We start from the raw sequence: 18,428 nt of genomic DNA, 5'->3' as shown, positions 1-18,428 counted from the left end.
ATGGGACATTCTGGGTAGTCTGTCTCTCTGATTTGAAGGATTGGACATTCTGGGTAATCTGTCTCGGTCTCTATTATGAAGGATGGGAGATTCTTGGTAGTCTGTCTCTCTCTCATATGAAGGACGGGACTTTCTGGGTAGTCTGTCTCTTTCTCTCTGATATGAAGGATGGGACAGTCTGGGTAGTCTGTCTCTCTCTGATTTGAAGGATGGGACATTCTGGGAAGTCTGTCTCTCTCCCTGATATGAAGGATGGGACATTCTGGGTAGTCTGTCTCTCTCTGATTTGAAGGATGGGACATTCTGGGTAGTCTGTCTCTCTCTGATATGAAGGTTGGGACATTCTGGGTAGTCTGTCACGGTCTCTGATATGAAGGATGGTACAGTCTGGGTAGTCTGTCTCTCTCTCATAAGAAGGATGGGACATTCTGGGTAGTCTCTCTCTCTCTGATATGAAGGATGGGACATTCTGGGTAGTCTGTCTCTCTCTGATATGAAGGATGGGACATTCTGGGTAGTCTGTCTCGGGTCTCTGATATGAAGGATGGGACATTCTGGGTAATCTGTCTCTCTCTGATATGAAGGATGGGACATTCTGGGTAGGCTGTCTCTCTCTGATATAAAGGATTGGACATTCTGGGTAGACTTTCCTGGTCTCTGATATGAAGGATGGGACATTCTGGGTAGCCTAGAAATTCTGAGGGCCCCTCTGCACACTGGTATATACCCTTCAAGCAGACTATGCAATAAATAGGGATATTTAGTTCACACATATTGCAATACATGCTTAAGCTGCCAACTGCGTCAAAGTAATCCCTCTATGGCCAGTCCTACTCTGCCCTGCCTATGTAAATGCTACTGTGGACACAATGCCAACATAGGCGAAAAGACACAATGGGGAGAGCTACAAGGTTCAGGTCTGGTTACTGACCCAACAATATAATGCTAGTGCATGCATTTATCCATCAGGTGCTAAAGGGGTGTAACCACATATTAACACTAGAAATTCTGAAAAACCCTCTACACACTGCTATATACCCTTTCAAGCAGACTATGCAACCTTGTAGCTCTCCCCCATTGAGTCTTTTCCCCTATGTTGGCATTGTGTCCACAGTAGCACTTGCGTAGGCAGAGCAGAGTAGGACTGGCCATAGAGGGATCACTTTGACGCAGTTGGCCAGCTTAAGCATGTATTGCAATATGTGTGAAAAGAAAATCCCTATTTATTGCATAGTCTGCTTGAAGGGTATATAGCAGTGTGCAGAGGGGCCTCAGAATTTCTAGTGTTATTATGTGGTTACACCCCTCTAGCACCTGATGGATAAATGCATGCACTAGGATTTGAGCACAGGGATCTCTTGTTTGTTTGTTTATTCTGGGTAGTCTGTCTCTGTCTGATATGAAGGACGGGACATTCTGGGTAGTCTGTCTCTCTCTGATATAAAGGATGGGACATTCTGGGTAGTCTGTCTCTCTCTGATATGAAGGATGGGACATTCTGGGTAGTCTGTCTCTCTCTGATATGAAGGACGGGACATTCTGGGTAGTCTGTCTCTCTCTGATATGAAGGACGGGACATTCTGGGTAGTCTGTCTCTCTCTGATATGAAGGACGGGACATTCTGGGTAGTCTGTCTCTCTCTGATATGAAGGACGGGACATTCTGGGTAGTCTGTCTCTCTCTGATATGAAGGACGGGACATTCTGGGTAGTCTGTCTCTCTCTCTGATATGAAGGACGGAACATTCTGGGTAGTCTGTCTCTCTCTGATATGAAGGACGGGACATTCTGGGTAGTCTGTCTCTCTCTGATATGAAGGACGGGACATTCTGGGTAGTCTGTCTCTCTCTGATATGAAGGACGGGACATTCTGGGTAGTCTGTCTCTCTCTGATATGAAGGACGGGACATTCTGGGTAGTCTGTCTCTCTCTGATATGAAGGACGGGACATTCTGGGTAGTCTGTCTCTCTCTCTGATATGAAGGACGGAACATTCTGGGTAGTCTCTCTCTATCTCTGATATGAAGGACGGGACATTCTGGGTAGTCTGTCTCTCTCTGATATGAAGGATGGGACATTCTGGGTAGTCTGTCTCTCTGTGATATGAAGGATGGGACATTCTGGGTAGTCTGTCTCTGTCTGATATGAAGGATGGGACATTCTGGGTAGTCTGTCTCTCTGATATGAAGGTTGGGACTTTCTGGGTAGTCTGTCTCGGTCTCTGATAGGAAGGACGGGGCTTTCTGGGTAGCCTCTCTCTCTGATAGGACGGACGGGACATTCTGGGTAGTCTGTCTCTCTCTCTGATAGGAAGGACGGGACATTCTGGGTAGTCTGTCTCTCTCTGATAGGAAGGACGGTACATTCTGGGTAGTCTGTCTCTTTCTCTCTGATAGGAAGGACGGGACATTCTGGGTAGTCTGTCTCTCTCTGATAGGAAGGACGGGACATTCTGGGTAGTCTGTCTCTCTCTCTGATAGGAAGGACGGGACATTCTGGGTAGTCTGTCTCTCTCTGATAGGAAGGATGGGACATTCTGGGTAGTCTGTCTCTCTCTGATATGAAGGACGGGATATTCTGGGTAGTCTGTCTCGGTCTCTGATATGAAGGACGGGACATTCTGGGTAGTCTGTCTCTCTCTGATATGAAGGACGGGACATTCTGGGTAGTCTGTCTCTCTGATATGAAGGTTGGGACTTTCTGGGTAGTCTGTCTCGGTCTCTGATAGGAAGGACGGGGCTTTCTGGGTAGCCTCTCTCTCTGATAGGACGGACGGGACATTCTGGGTAGTCTGTCTCTCTCTCTGATAGGAAGGACGGGACATTTTGGGTAGTCTGTCTCTCTCTGATAGGAAGGACGGTACATTCTAGGTAGTCTGTCTCTCTCTCTTATAGGAAGGACGGGACATTCTGGGTAGTCTGTCTCTCTCTGATAGGAAGGATGGGACATTCTGGGTAGTCTGTCTCTCTCTCTGATAGGAAGGACGGGACATTCTGGGTAGTCTGTCTCTGTCTGATATGAAGGATGGGACATTCTGGGTAGTCTGTCTCTTTCTGATATGAAGGACGGGACATTCTGGGTAGTCTGTCTCGGTCTCTGATATGAAGGACGGGACATTCTGGGTAGTCTGTCTCGGTCTCTGATATGAAGGACGGGACATTCTGGGTAGTCTGTCTCTCTCTGATATGAAGGACGGGACATTCTGGGTAGTCTGTCTCTCTCTGATATGAAGGACGGGACATTCTGGGTAGTCTGTCTCTCTCTGATAGGAAGGACGGGACATTCTGGGTAGTCTGTCTCTCTCTCTGATAGGAAGGATGGGACATTCTGGGTAGTCTGTCTCTCTCTCTGATATGAAGGACGGGACATTCTGGGTAGTCTGTCTCTCTCTGATAGGAAGGACGGGACATTCTGGGTAGTCTGTCTCTCTCTCTGATAGGAAGGATGGGACATTCTGGGTAGTCTGTCTCTCTCTCTGATATGAAGGACGGGACATTCTGGGTAGTCTGTCTCTCTCTCTGATATGAAGGACGGGACATTCTGGGTAGTCTGTCTCTCTCTCTGATATGAAGGACGGGACATTCTGGGTAGTCTGTCTCTCTCTCTGATATGAAGGATGGGACATTCTGGGTAGTCTGCAAGTATATAATCCAAACGCACACGTTCCTGCGTTAAAAAATGGCTGTGTGTATGAGTGGGTGCTGCAGTGACCGTCGGCTGGAACCGAACAAAATCAGCAAGGAAAAAATGTCACCAGCACACCGAGGATCACCAATATGGGTCCAAAGGTTTTAATAAACCATCACATAGTTACAGCAAGGCAACGTTTCGGAGTCTCGCAGGACCCCTTCATCAGGCATGCGAGACTCCGAAACGTTGCCTTGCTGTAACTATGTGATGGTTTATTAAAACCTTTGGACCCATATTGGTGATCCTCTGTGTGCTGGTGACATTTTTTCCATTCTGGGTAGTCTGTCTCTCTCTGATATGAAGGATGGGACATTCTGGGTAGTCTGTCTCGGTCTCTGATATGAAGGACGGGACATTCTGGATAGTCTGATTTTGGAGGTCTCTGTTTTATTATGTATACCTTTGTTTTTATCTTGTGTTCTGTGTCTTTAAGACTTTTCTATCTGTAGTAAAATATCTTTTTTAAACAGTTGGTTGCATAAGAGTTAGGTTTATTGTTTCTTACTTTTTTTAGTTATTTTGGCTCTTCCCTGGTATCTCTGTAAGGTAGATACAATGCAGCAATTGTTATTAAGGTACATTTCTCGGGGCTGCAGTTCCTCTGAAATCCACAAGATGGTGACCTCATATCTACTACCCAGACAGGACTTCTTTATGGAATACAGACAGGAAGTGATGTCAGGTACAGACAGGAAGTGATGTCAAGAACAAACAGGAAGTGAAGACAGGAACAGACAGGAAGTCATTTTGAATAAAGGCAGGCTTTGCCATGTGGTTGAATGAGATTGGAGACGTTGGTGGACATGGCAACAGAGGAGGTAATAAGATGTTATGTTCTTTTTACACCCAGTAACCCCCCGTCATGTCCGTCCTCTTCCTCCATAGTCACTGTGACGTCTTTTATCCCCAGCAGATGATGATACACATCAATATTTAGAAGGACACAGGGACCTCTACAAGGACGTCATGATGGGCAATCAGCCGCCCCTCACATCACCGGGTAAGAGGAGACTTTATTGTAAAGGAGAGAGCAGTACGGAGGATCCACCTAGATCCCCCATCATCTGATAAACACATAGAAACAATGGATTCAGTCAGTGTGTGTGTTTCCTACAGATGGATCCAGTCATGGGAACCCACCAGAGAGATGTCCCCGTCCTCTGTATTCCCAGGATTCCACACAGGAAGGTCACACCATCCCTCACCATCATCAGGTAGATGAGGAACAATCACTGATAGTATCATTAGGATCTGTACATTATCTGCATTGTTACCATTGATATCATTTTTATTATATATTCAGAGTGGAAACCTGAGAGATCCTAAAGTTGAGGTTAAAGAAGAGATAAAAGAGGAGGAGGATGAGGATGGGGAGATGGAGGAGTCGGAGCTTCTAAAGGAACACAAAGATCTGTACCAGGACACCATGGTGGAGTCATCCAGCTACAAGAACCCACCAGAGAGATGTCCCCGTCCTCTGTATTCCCGGGATTCCACACAGGAAGGTCACACCATCCCTCACTATTACAAGGTTGGCGGGATGGAGCATCTAGAACATGGACTCATAGAGACAATGTGTGGATATTTTATGTGACCTTATATTTTACAGATGATATTTTCTCTCATTTTCTTGATTTAGAGTGGAGATCCAATCGATATAGAATTTGAGGTGAAAGCAGAAGAAGAAGAGGCGTATGTGAGGGATGATCAGCAGTCTATGGAGGAGGATGGAATAACGGGGACATTTATAGAGGAGGACACTCCTACAGAGATCAGCACAGGTGGGTCATGAACACTAAATCCATTCCTCCACCCATACTGCTCACTGATTGGTCCAGAGTAGGGCGGGGACTGGGTGATATCAGCCTGTAATCCCCTGGTCACTTTCCTGAGCTGTGTTCCCCGTCCTGTATTCCTGGATTTCTCTCGGATAATCTTCCTTCTCTGTGCTGCAGACACAATTTATGTATCTAGACTGGATTTATGGAGGTTCTGGGGTTCAGCTGGCAGAAAAATGTGGATTTTTCCTATAAGCATTGCATAATGTAGGCACCCAGGACATGTGACTGGGGTCTCCTGCCTTGTGCCTGACTCCTCCAGGGGACCTTCTCTGTTATCTGCTGGCTGTGCCGGGTGGAGGGATATGTCTGTAGTGTCTCAGACCCAAGTCACTGAGTGCAGTCTCAGGAGATGGGAGGCAGCGGTGTGGGACCTACATAGTTACATAGTTAGTCTGGCTGAAAAAAGACATTCCATCTAGTTGTACCATTAAAAATAAAAGTTATAATCCGACACCCACAGCTGATCCACCAGAAGGCAAAAACCCAGCAAAGCACGATCCAATCTGCTCCTGCAGGGGAAACAATTCCTTCCTGATCCCCCGAGAGGCAATCGGATATTCCCTGGATCAACTTTCCCTATAAATGTTATATTCTGTGTATCCAAGAAAGAATCCAGGACTTTCCTACAACAATCCCCCCCTTATGTATTATACATGGAGATCATATCCCCCCCTTATGTATTCTACATGGAGATCATATCCCCCCATTATGTATTATACATGGAGATCATATCCCCCCTTATGTATTATACATGGAGATCATATCCCCCCTTATGTATTATACATGGAGATCATATCCCCCCTTATGTATTATACATGGAGATCATATCCCCCCTTATGTATTATACATGGAGATCATATCCCCCCTTATGTATTATACATGGAGATCATATCCCCCCTTATGTATTATACATGGAGATCATATCCCCCCTTATGTATTATACATGGAGATCATATCCCCCCTTATGTATTATACATGGAGATCATATCCCCCCTTATGTATTATACATGGAGATCATATCCCCCTTATGTATTATACATGGAGATCATATCCCCCCTTCTGTATTATACATGGAGATCATATCCCCCCCTTATGTATTATACATGGAGATCATATCCCCCCCTTATGTATTATACATGGAGATCATATCCCCCCCTTATGTATTATACATGGAGATCATATCCCCCCCTTATGTATTATACATGGAGATCATATCCCCCCCTTATGTATTATACATGGAGATCATATCCCCCCCTTATGTATTATACATGGAGATCATATCTCCCCCCTTATGTATTATACATGGAGATCATATCTCCCCCTTATGTATTATACATGGAGATCATATCTCCCCCCTTATGTATTATACATGGTGATCATATCCCCCCTTATGTATTATACATGGAGATCATATCCCCCTTATGTATTATACATGGAGATCATATCCCCCCTTATGTATTATACATGGAGATCATATCCCCCTTATGTATTATACATGGAGATCATATCCCCCCTTATGTATTATACATGGTGATCATATCCCCCCCTTATGTATTATACATGGTGATCATACCCCCCTTATGTATTATACATGGAGATCATATCCCCCTTTATGTATTATACATGGAGATCATATCCCCCTTATGTATTATACATGGAGATCATATCCCCCCCTTATGTATTATACATGGTGATCATATCCCCCTTATGTATTATACATGGAGATCATATCCCCCCTTATGTATTATACATGGAGATCATACCCCCCCTTATGTATTATACATGGAGATCATAACTCCCCCCTTATGTATTATACATGGTGATCATATCCCCCCTTATGTATTATACATGGAGATCATATCCCCCTTATGTATTATACATGGAGATCATATCCCCCCCTTATGTATTATACATGGAGATCATATCCCCCCTTATGTATTATACATGGAGATCATATCCCCCCTTATGTATTATACATGGAGATCATATCCCCCTTATGTATTATACATGGTGATCATATCCCCCTTATGTATTATACATGGAGATCATATCCCCCCTTATGTATTATACATGGAGATCATATCCCCCCTTATGTATTATACATGGAGATCATATCCCCCCTTATGTATTATACATGGAGATCATATCCCCCCTTATGTATTATACATGGAGATCATATCCCCCCTTATGTATTATACATGGAGATCATATCCCCCCTTATGTATTATACATGGAGATCATATCCCACCTTATGTATTATACATGGAGATCATATCCCCCCTTATGTATTATACATGGAGATCATATCCCCCCTTATGTATTATACATGGAGATCATATCCCCCTTATGTATTATACATGGAGATCATATCCCCCCTTATGTATTATACATGGAGATCATATCCCCCCTTATGTATTATACATGGAGATCATATCCCCCCTTATGTATTATACATGGAGATCATATCCCCCCTTATGTATTATACATGGAGATCATATCCCCCCTTATGTATTATACATGGAGATCATATCCCCCCTTATGTATTATACATGGAGATCATATCCCCCCCTTATGTATTATACATGGAGATCATATCCCACCTTATGTATTATACATGGAGATCATATCCCCCTTATGTATTATACATGGAGATCATATCCCCCCCTTATGTATTATACATGGTGATCATACCCCCCTTATGTATTATACATGGAGATCATATCCCCCTTATGTATTATACATGGTGATCATATCCCCCTTATGTATTATACATGGAGATCATATCCCCCCTTATGTATTATACATGGAGATCATACCCCCCCTTATGTATTATACATGGAGATCATAACTCCCCCCTTATGTATTATACATGGTGATCATATCCCCCCCTTATGTATTATACATGGAGATCATATCCCCCCCTTATGTATTATACATGGAGATCATATCCCCCCTTATGTATTATACATGGAGATCATATCCCCCCTTATGTATTATACATGGAGATCATATCCCCCCCTTATGTATTATACATGGAGATCATATCCCCCTTATGTATTATACATGGAGATCATATCCCCCTTATGTATTATACATGGAGATCATACCCCCCCTTATGTATTATACATGGAGATCATACCCCCCTTATGTATTATACATGGAGATCATATCCCCCTTATGTATTATACATGGAGATCATATCCCCCCCTTATGTATTATACATGGAGATCATATCCCCCCTTATGTATAATACATGGAGATCATATCCCCCCTTATGTATTATACATGGAGATCATATCCCCCCCTTATGTATTATACATGGAGATCATATCCCCCCCTTATGTATTATACATGGAGATCATATCCCCCCCTTATGTATTATACATGGAGATCATATCCCCCCCTTATGTATTATACATGGAGATCATATCCCCCCCTTATGTATTATACATGGAGATCATATCCCCCCCTTATGTATTATACATGGAGATCATATCCCCCTTATGTATTATACATGGAGATCATACCCCCCCCCCCCTTATGTATTATACATGGAGATCATATCCCCCCTTATGTATTATACATGGAGATCATACCCCCCCTTATGTATTATACATGGAGATCATACCCCCCCTTATGTATTATACTCTGTCCAAGTATACCACTTCCACAGCCACCCCTCTGTCCAAATGGAATCTCTGTGAGGCTGGGGGTGGGCTTGCAGAGTCTAGTCACAAAGGTCCTGCCGCAGCTTGGGATCCTTTGATGACTGCACAATGGAATGCACCCGGCACCAGCCTCTTAAGCTGATACGAGACCCTTCCCGGTCGCCTTGGCAACTGGGGCCGGGCCAGCGCTGGTGTGCCTTGTTGCCCAGCAATGAGGCATGCCCCCTGGGCAGGGGTCACGCTCTCATAAGCACGACCTTTGTTCCAGGACATCTGTGAGCACAGGAACTCTGCGTGCCCACGCTGTGGGTGTCAGGCCTGAGATGGCGTCAGACACCTGAGCTCAGGCCATCCCTGTGGGAGGTTTGCACTTCTACAAGGAGAGGTATGAACCTCACCACCTCTTCTTTGCCAGAGATGGAGAGACAGGACAGAGTGATGGTAGTCACACCTCTCATTTCACAGCTGCAAGAGGAGAGGTGGAGGGGGGAACACTAGACCCCAGGGATGAATCAGGCTGGTGACAGGGACATCCTGAGAGGCAGGGCTGATGTCCACATAGATGAAAGGAGGTGTGCAGTGAGCTGGCAGCAAGCTGGCTGGGAGGGAGGGGGCCCAATGTAATTGAATTAGGCCATTTGGCCGAGTGACACAGGGGACAATTGGAACAATACAGAGCGGGATGCTGAGGGGCATGTGATACAAGGCATTAATAAGGGGATTAATAATTGGCAGACTTCTATAACGTGATACCACGTCCACCGCCACCCCTCTTTCCAAGTATACCACGTCCACCGCTCACCTCCAGTCTAACCTGTTTCATGATGGTTTAATCCCAGCTCACCTCTACATGTTGTCTACAGTAAACATTTAAGCTTCTACTGATTACAGAATACTAATACTGAGAGTCCTGACCCTTATACTATATAACTTGTACATTACATCCTCCTGACCCCTGCACTATATACTCTATGTTGTACATTCCATACTCCTGACCCCTGCACTATATACTCTATGTTGTACATTACATACTCCTGACCCCTGCATTATATACTCTATGTTGTACATTCCATACTCCTGACCCCTGCACTATATACTCTATGTTGTACATTACATACTCCTGACCCCTGCATTATATACTCTATGTTGTACATTCCATACTCCTGACCCCTGCACTATATACTCTATGTTGTACATTACATACTCCTGACCCCTGCACTATATACTCTATGTTGTACATTACATACTCCTGACCCCTGCACTATATACTCTGTTGTACATTCCATACTCCTGACCCCTGCACTATATACTCTGTTATACATTACATACTCCTGACCCCTGCACTATATACTATATGTTGTACATTCCATACTCCTGACCCCTGCACTATATACTCTATGTTGTACATTACATACTCCTGACCCCTGCACTATATACTCTATGTTGTACATTACATACTCCTGACCCCTGCACTATATACTCTATGTTGTACATTCCATACTCCTGACCCCTGCACCATATACTCTATGTTGTACATTACATACTCCTGACCCCTGCACCATATACTCTATGTTGTACATTACATACTCCTGACCCCTGCACTATATACTCTATGTTGTACATTACATACTCCTGACCCCTGCACTATATACTCTGTTGTACATTACATCCTCCTGACCCCTGCACTATATACTCTATGTTGTACATTACATACTCCTGACCCCTGCACTATATACTCTATGTTGTACATTACATCCTCCTGACCCCTGCACTATATACTCTATGTTGTACATTACATCCTCCTGACCCCTGCACTATATACTCTATGTTGTACATTACATACTCCTGACCCCTGCACTATATACTCTATGTTGTACATTACATACTCCTGACCCCTGCACTATATACTCTATGCTGTACATTACATACTCCTGACCCCTGCAATATATACTCTATGCTGTACATTACATACTCCTGACCCCTGCACTATATACTCTGTGTTGTACATTACATACTCCTGACCCCTGCACTATATACTCTATGTTGTACATTACATACTCCTGACCCCTGCACTATATACTCTATGTTGTACATTACATACTCCTGACCCCTGCACTGTATACTCTGTTGTACATTCCATACTCCTGACTTCTGCTCTCCCCCTCTACTGCTATACACCGTGTTCCAAATTATTATGCAAATGATATTTTTCTCATTTCCCTAAATAATTGATGTAAATAACAGTCGGCAGAATTCTCATATTACAACTATAAGAGGACAATTCACATTTTATTGAACAAACCTCCTAATGATAACAGGATTTTTGTTCCAAATTATTCCACACAGGAAGTTTCAAAATTTACTGAAATCAAAAGCTATTTCAATCAAACGTTTCCCAACATTGTAACTTTGTAAACATTTGAAGCGGTCACGTTACATTGTAACATAGGAGCCCTTATCTGATAGCAGATCACAAGTCTGGCATCCATTGAACTTGGGAGTTTTTGGACAGTTTCTGCTTGAATTTGTTTGCAAGATGTCAGAATAGCCTCCCAGAGCTGCTGTTTGGATGTAAACTGCCTCCCACCCTCATAGATCTTTTGCTTGAGGATGCTCCAAAGGTTCTCATTAGGATTGAGGTCAGGGGAGGATGGAGGCCACACCATGACATTCTCTCCTTTTATCCCCATAGCAGCCATTGATGGAGAGGTATTCTTTGCAGCATGAGATGGTGCATTGTCATGCATGAAGATGATTTTATTACGGAAAGCATAGTTCTTCCTTCTGTACCAGGGAAGAAAGTGTCAGTCATAAACTCCTCATACTTTGCAGAGGTCATCTTTACACCTTCGGGGACCCTAAAGGGGCCGACCAGCTCTTTTCCCATGATTCCAGCCCAAAATACGACTCCACCACCGCCTTGCTGATGTCGCAGCCTTGTTGGAACAGGGTGGCCGTCCACCAACCATCCACTACTCCATCCATCTGGACCATCCAGGGTTGCACGGCACTCATCAGTGAACAGGACTGTTTGAAAATGAGTCTTCACGTATTTTTCTGCCCAATGCAGCCATTTCTGCTTGTGAGCATTGGTTAGTGGTGGCCGAATAGAAGGTTTATGCACAGTTGTAAGACTCTGGAGGACTCTACACCTTGATGTCCGTAGGACTCCAGAGGCACCAGCAGCTTCAAATATCTCAAACAAGTTAGCTTGCGAGCCACTGAGGTATATTATGAAGGTATAAGTACTAGATCGCTGGTTAATAAGCGCACTCTCTTCTGATGTGCGTTTTATAAGAAATTAATTTAAATGTTAACCGCGCTCTAATACCCACAAAACGAATGGATCAAAAGTGCTATGTGCTTATAAATAAAATGTGAGAATAAATGGTGTATCATGATTGAAATATGTGAAAACATAAATTAATATTAAACGTGGCTAATTATATGAAATCATGCATATCATATTCCATCACAAAATGTGAAATCCTTGTGACAAATGTGCAAATTTTCCCTCAGTGCAAAACATGTAATTTTGATATATAAAATTCAAAAGTGGATGAAAAGTGATAAATAAAACAATTATATATAGAAAATAATAAAAATATTTATTTATCACTTTTCATCCACTTTTGAATTTTATATATCAAATTACATGTTTTGCACTGAGGGAAAATTTGCACATTTGTCACAAGGATTTCACATTTCGTGATGGAATCATATGATATGCATGATTTTATATAATTAGCCACGTTTAATATTAATTTATTTGTTTTCACATATTTCAATCATGATACACCATTTATTCTCACATTTTATTTATAAGCACATAGCACTTTTGATCCATTCGTTTTGTGGATATTAGAGCATGGCTAACATTTAAATTCGCTTCAAATATCTGTTTGCTGCTATGTGATGGGATTTTAGCAGCTGCTCTCTTGATCCGATGCATGGATCTGGCAGAAATCTTCCTCAATGTGCCTTTATCTGCACCAACCCGTCTGTGCTCTGAATCAGCCACAAATCTCTTCATAGTGCGATGATCACGCTTAAGTTTTCATGAAATATCGAATGTTTTCATACCTCGTCCAAGACATCGAACTATTTCACTCTTTCCGGCAGCAGAGAGGTCCTTTTTCTTCCCCATATTGCTTGAAAATGTACTCTGCTTAATAATGTGGAACGCCCTCCTTTAGTAGTTTTTCCTTAAATTGGGCTCACCGGCCAATCTAATTATCACAGATGTCCGAGATTGTTTTCAGTGATCAAAAGAGCCCTGACACACAATGCCATCCATGAGTTACACTGAAAAACAAAATATTTCATCTTTGTGACACTTAAATAGAATTTGCAGAATAATTTGGAACGCGGTGTATATACACATAATATGGATTCTCTTTTGTTACACCCATTTCCTCCCAGCTGGACATTTTATATCGGATGATGTGATTGGAGCACAGACTTTTACATGGTGATAATAATGTGATAACATCCTCCAACTTTGGACCCTTAAACAGAAAGTGATAATGAGGGAGGAGTCAATACCCCAATGATGGTGGTCTTCAGGATCAGTCCAGTCTTCATCTTGGTTGTTCTCCCCCCATCCTCACTCTCTGACCTCTGGTGGGGCTCAGCCCCGCTGTTCTTCATGACTAAATCATGGACTAACTAAGGAAGTGCAGTACTTCTTGTGTTGGGAAGATGGCGATGAGTGATAGAGGGAGTGGGGACCCTCGTCCTATAATCCCCTCATCACTGTCCCTCCTATAAAAGACAGTTCTGGTTGTTTCCTCACTCTCTGACTAAGGTCCATGAATAAAGAAATGACCTGGTAGGAGATCAGAGGAGCCATTTCCTAGTTCCCTTGAGGGTGGAATTGTAAGCTCCTCAGAGACCAAGCTGCCTGATGTGGGCGGAGTCCTGGTTTGGGGGAACCAATCAGCTCCTGTCTAGTAATCCTCTTTGTCTTTGTATTTTAGTCCATGGCCGGGAGATGAGGAAAACCTCCGAGGATTGTCTCACTTTGTCTCCAGACTGGAAAGTAGAAGATGAGGACATCACACAGTATAGTCCAGGAGAAAACCCGGCTCCCTCCAATGTCCATCCGGCACCACCCAGTGTAGATGGACCATCGGATTCCTCGTATCCTGAGGAACCTCAGACTGTGCGGGACCAGGCCGGCCTTCCAACAGGGAAGAGCTTCTCCTGTACTGAGTGCGGGAAGGGTTTCTGTTCTAAGTACAATCTTGATGTACATAAAAGATCTCACACAGGGGAGAAGCCGTATTCCTGTGCTGAGTGCGGGAAATGTTTTTCAGAGACGTCTAGTCTGCGCAAACATCAGAGATCTCACACGGGGGAGAAGCCATATTCCTGTCCTGAGTGCGGGAAATGTTTTTCAGTGAAGTCCAGTCTTTGCACACATCAGAGATCTCACACAGGAGAGAAGCCATATTCCTGTAGTGAGTGTGGTAAGAGGTTTTGTTCTACATACAATCTTAATGTGCATAAACGATCTCACACGGGGGAGAAGCCGTATTCTTGTCCTGAGTGTGGGAAATGTTTTGTAGAAAAAGGAAAACTTGTCACACATCAGAGATCTCACACGGGGGAGAAGCCATATTCCTGTCCTGAGTGCAGGAAATCTTTTTCAGAGCAGTCCAGTCTGCGTGAACATCAGATCTTACACAGGAACAAAGCCATATTCCTGGACAGAGTGCGGGAAATGTTTTTCAGACATGTCCAGTCTTCACACACATCAGAGATCTCACACGGGAGAGAAGCTGTATTCCTGTCCTGAGTGTGGGAAATGTTTTTCAGAGTAGACTATTCTGCGCAAAAGGAGACCTCACACGGGGGAGAAGCCATATTCCTGTACTGAGTGTGGGAAATGTTTTTCAATGACATCTCATCTTTACACACATCAGAGATGTCACACAGGGGAGAAGCCATATTCCTGGCCAGAGTTCGGGAAATGTTTTTCAGACAAGTCTAGTCTTCACACACATCAAAGATCCATTGAGATGATGAAAAATGTTGTTACTGAAAAATGGCCCCTAGGTGGCACTTGAACCCTTTCCCTGCCATGGATGTAGTGATGTTGTACTGACAGCTCCTCTGCCTGTCCTCTAAGATGGCTCCCTGCAACTCTAATATTCCCCTGCAGCACTGATCCCCCCACAGCACTGATTCACCCCTCCCCCTGCAGCACCAATCCATCTTTGGCTCCCCTACTTCTGGCGTCTTTCCCCTCCCACTGGCCTCAGCTGCTGCAGGGGAGCCATAAGGAGATCAAAATATCTAAATACTTCCCCATCACTAAAACTCCCTCCCTGTGCTGGGACCTCCTACCGATGCCCCAGCCCCCCTCTGTGCAGTGCTGCTGTCTGACTTCCCCTCCTGCCCCCCACACTGGCTGCTGCTGGGGTTGGAGATTAATTTGGTGTTCAGAATGGAAAGGTGTTGGCCTACCATGTTTACCAGCCCCTTCCTGAATGAACACAGTGAGTGATTAGTACCAATCACTCCTGTGTTCATTCACTAAAGCATAGTAAAGGGTGTTTCCTGGGCTTCAGTTTTGTGAATGAATAGGAGCCTCTGTACAGGATCTTCCTACAAATCCCACCCATAGAACAATATTGGAGATAACAGCAGTATTGTCCTCACCAATCACAGCCCGGATATTTCCCAGTACAGGTCAGGAGGGGGATGGGTTATAGTACAATAAGGGGCCCATAGACATGACAGAGACCCTCATAGACACAACTTTATCTGATCTATCAGGAAATAACCAGATTGGAGGACAGTCTCATGTCTGGGGGGTACCTGCACACAGTGGGGGCTCCTCAGGGGATATTGTGATTGGACGGGGCAGAATACCCTATAGGTCCCCCTCATAAACCAACACTGGGAGGAGTCTGTGTACTCCTCCCCCTCCCCTCTGCATACAAATAAAGTAAACCTGTCATGAGAGCAATATGTAGAAATCCTCCAAACCATCAGGAGACAGGAAAAGAGGATAAAAGACCATGAGAGAGATGGGACTGAGTGTAGTGATGGATACCAGAAGGTGGGAGATGGTTCTAGAAGATGGGGAGAAGTACGGTGCATGGACTCACATCTGGGAGGTTGTGGGGAACCCATCCAGGGATCAGACAACCTATCTGAGGACTTGTGGAGAATATGTCCCTCTCCTCACTGAAGTCAATGGGTGGTCACCCTCCATGGTCATCAGGGAATTCTGGATCATCATATACTAAGCAGGATTTGGATCCCGGGGAGAACTTTCACCCCAAGAAAAAATGAGGGTGAGGTCAGCAGAGGAGCCCATAGTAAAGGAGGAAACTCTGAAATGTTTTCTTCAGAAGGTCGGAGTTTACTGGACAAGTGAATGTAAAATACACCATCAACGCGTTTCATGGCTTCAAAGTGTCACTTCATCAGGACAGGTGTAAGAAGACGATATAAAAATAGGGAATGAAGTAACAGTCCAGTATATGGTATTATAAAGACCCGAGTCACATACAATTCATGGACAGGACTGAGATTTATAGCATTCAGGATTTGTATGATGTTAGACAAGGTGAAGAGATATATGGAGAGGATGATCAATACATGGAGAAATCAATCTATTCTATCATAGAAGGGAATCAATAGATCAATAAATGACATCAACCAATCAATAAGATCCATTTCATGGGATAGATTTATCATTCTGTGCACTGGTTATGTTGGAGGATCAAACCGTGATCACTGGATATTGGAAACATTCCTATTGATCTGATGATTGCTGGCATGGATTCCTGATTGATTATTGCTGGGAATAAAGTCCAATAAACACGCAGATTTGATGGGATTATTGATAGAAAAATCTCTTCATATTCCATGGAATAAATATGTGTAGAATAGTTTGGATTTGATGGAATAAATCTCTATAAAAAGACTTTGTGGGGTTTGTTGGTTCTTTTCTATTCCTCTCTAGGTCTGGATTTCAGGAAGAAGAAACAATTCCTCCAATTTCTAGTGGATGGTGAGGAGGGGAGAGATTTGGGTGAGTTTTGTACATACAGGAGGTAATAGAGAGAATCCGACTAGTAATTGATGAGAGGAGATTTCACTGGAGAGTTCCATTGGAGAGAATTCAGGGCTGGGGGCACTGCTGGGGCCTGGAGGGTTCTGATTGGACCACCAGTACACGTGCCATATTAAACTGGGGTGTGCACTGCTGGGGCCTGGAGGGTTCTGATTGGACCACCAGTACATGTGTCATATTAATCTGGGGGTGTGCACTGCTGGGGCCTGGAGGGTTCTGATTGGACCCCCAGTACATGTGTTGTATTAATCTGGGGATGTTTGTTATATCATTGGAATGATTCTGGAAAGATGACCTCCAGATGTACACATGGGGGGTGTCCCGGGGGGGTTACAATGTAGAGGGCAGAGAGAGAATACTGTATAGTGTGTAATAATATACAGTCAGGTCCATAAATATTGGGACATGGACACAATTCTAACATTTTTGGCTCTATACACAACCACAATGGATTTGGAATGAAATGAACAAGATGTGCTTTAACTGCAGACTGTCAGCATTAATTTGAGGGTATTTACATCCAAATCAGGTGAACGGTGTAGGAATTTATGGACCTGACTGTATTTGGAAAGCTGCCCCTATATACGATGGTGTAAAATCTAGTTGCAGAGCGCCCCCTACATACAATGGTGTCATAGGGAGTCCTCTTCCTGATCCTGTTCTGGTGACACCCCAAATCTCAGGATTTTATATCACTTTCGGTAATAATTGTAAACAGGACAAATAGAGAGGCTGAATCTCCCTAAAGGAGGCCGAGGCAGCAATAGAAACCAACAGGAGGTCTAATCCCTCTCCACTCTCCAGAAAATCAATGCCTTTAGTTCTTCTGTAAAACAACCCAGTGAAGGGATGGGGGGAGGAAATATGTTTGTCTTTTCCAGAAGGTTGGATGCAGAATACTTTCATGTCCAGCATACTAAATGGGTCCAATACTGGGATCATCTGAGAAAATGTGTTCTGTATTCCTGGGAGGGAGGCACCTATGGGTTGGTGTTTGTAGAAAATGAACACAGTGAGGACAATGGCAAGTGCTGAATGGCAGAGATGACTGCATGGAGTCTGTAGTGCCAGAAACCTACTCAAATGTATTCCCCTCCCATCCTCTCCATGGTCCTTCCCCACCCCATCCTTTCTAGGC

The 18,428-nt window shown here is 43.8% G+C and overlaps 1 protein-coding gene across 1 annotated transcript in view; it reads left to right on the top strand.

The window, feature by feature from the left end:
• The window catches only part of LOC149461937 (uncharacterized), a 359,663-nt gene extending 342,523 nt beyond the window's left edge, over positions 1-17,140 (top strand). Inside the window, exon 8 of the mRNA XM_089677759.1 lies at positions 14,398-17,140. Within this exon, the coding sequence (XP_089533885.1) occupies positions 14,398-14,998 (601 nt within the window). The 3' untranslated portion in view covers positions 14,999-17,140. The remainder of the gene's footprint in view (positions 1-14,397) is intronic.
• The last annotated feature ends 1,288 nt before the right edge of the window (positions 17,141-18,428 follow it).

The sequence above is a fragment of the Staurois parvus genome, unplaced genomic scaffold, assembly GCF_062004578.1.
Source record: "Staurois parvus isolate SC_StPar_1 unplaced genomic scaffold, SC_StPar_1.0 ptg000191l, whole genome shotgun sequence".
Taxonomy (NCBI): domain Eukaryota; kingdom Metazoa; phylum Chordata; class Amphibia; order Anura; family Ranidae; genus Staurois; species Staurois parvus.
The sequence above is the reverse complement of the archived record's forward strand: the minus strand, read 5'-3'. Positions and strand labels throughout refer to the sequence as shown.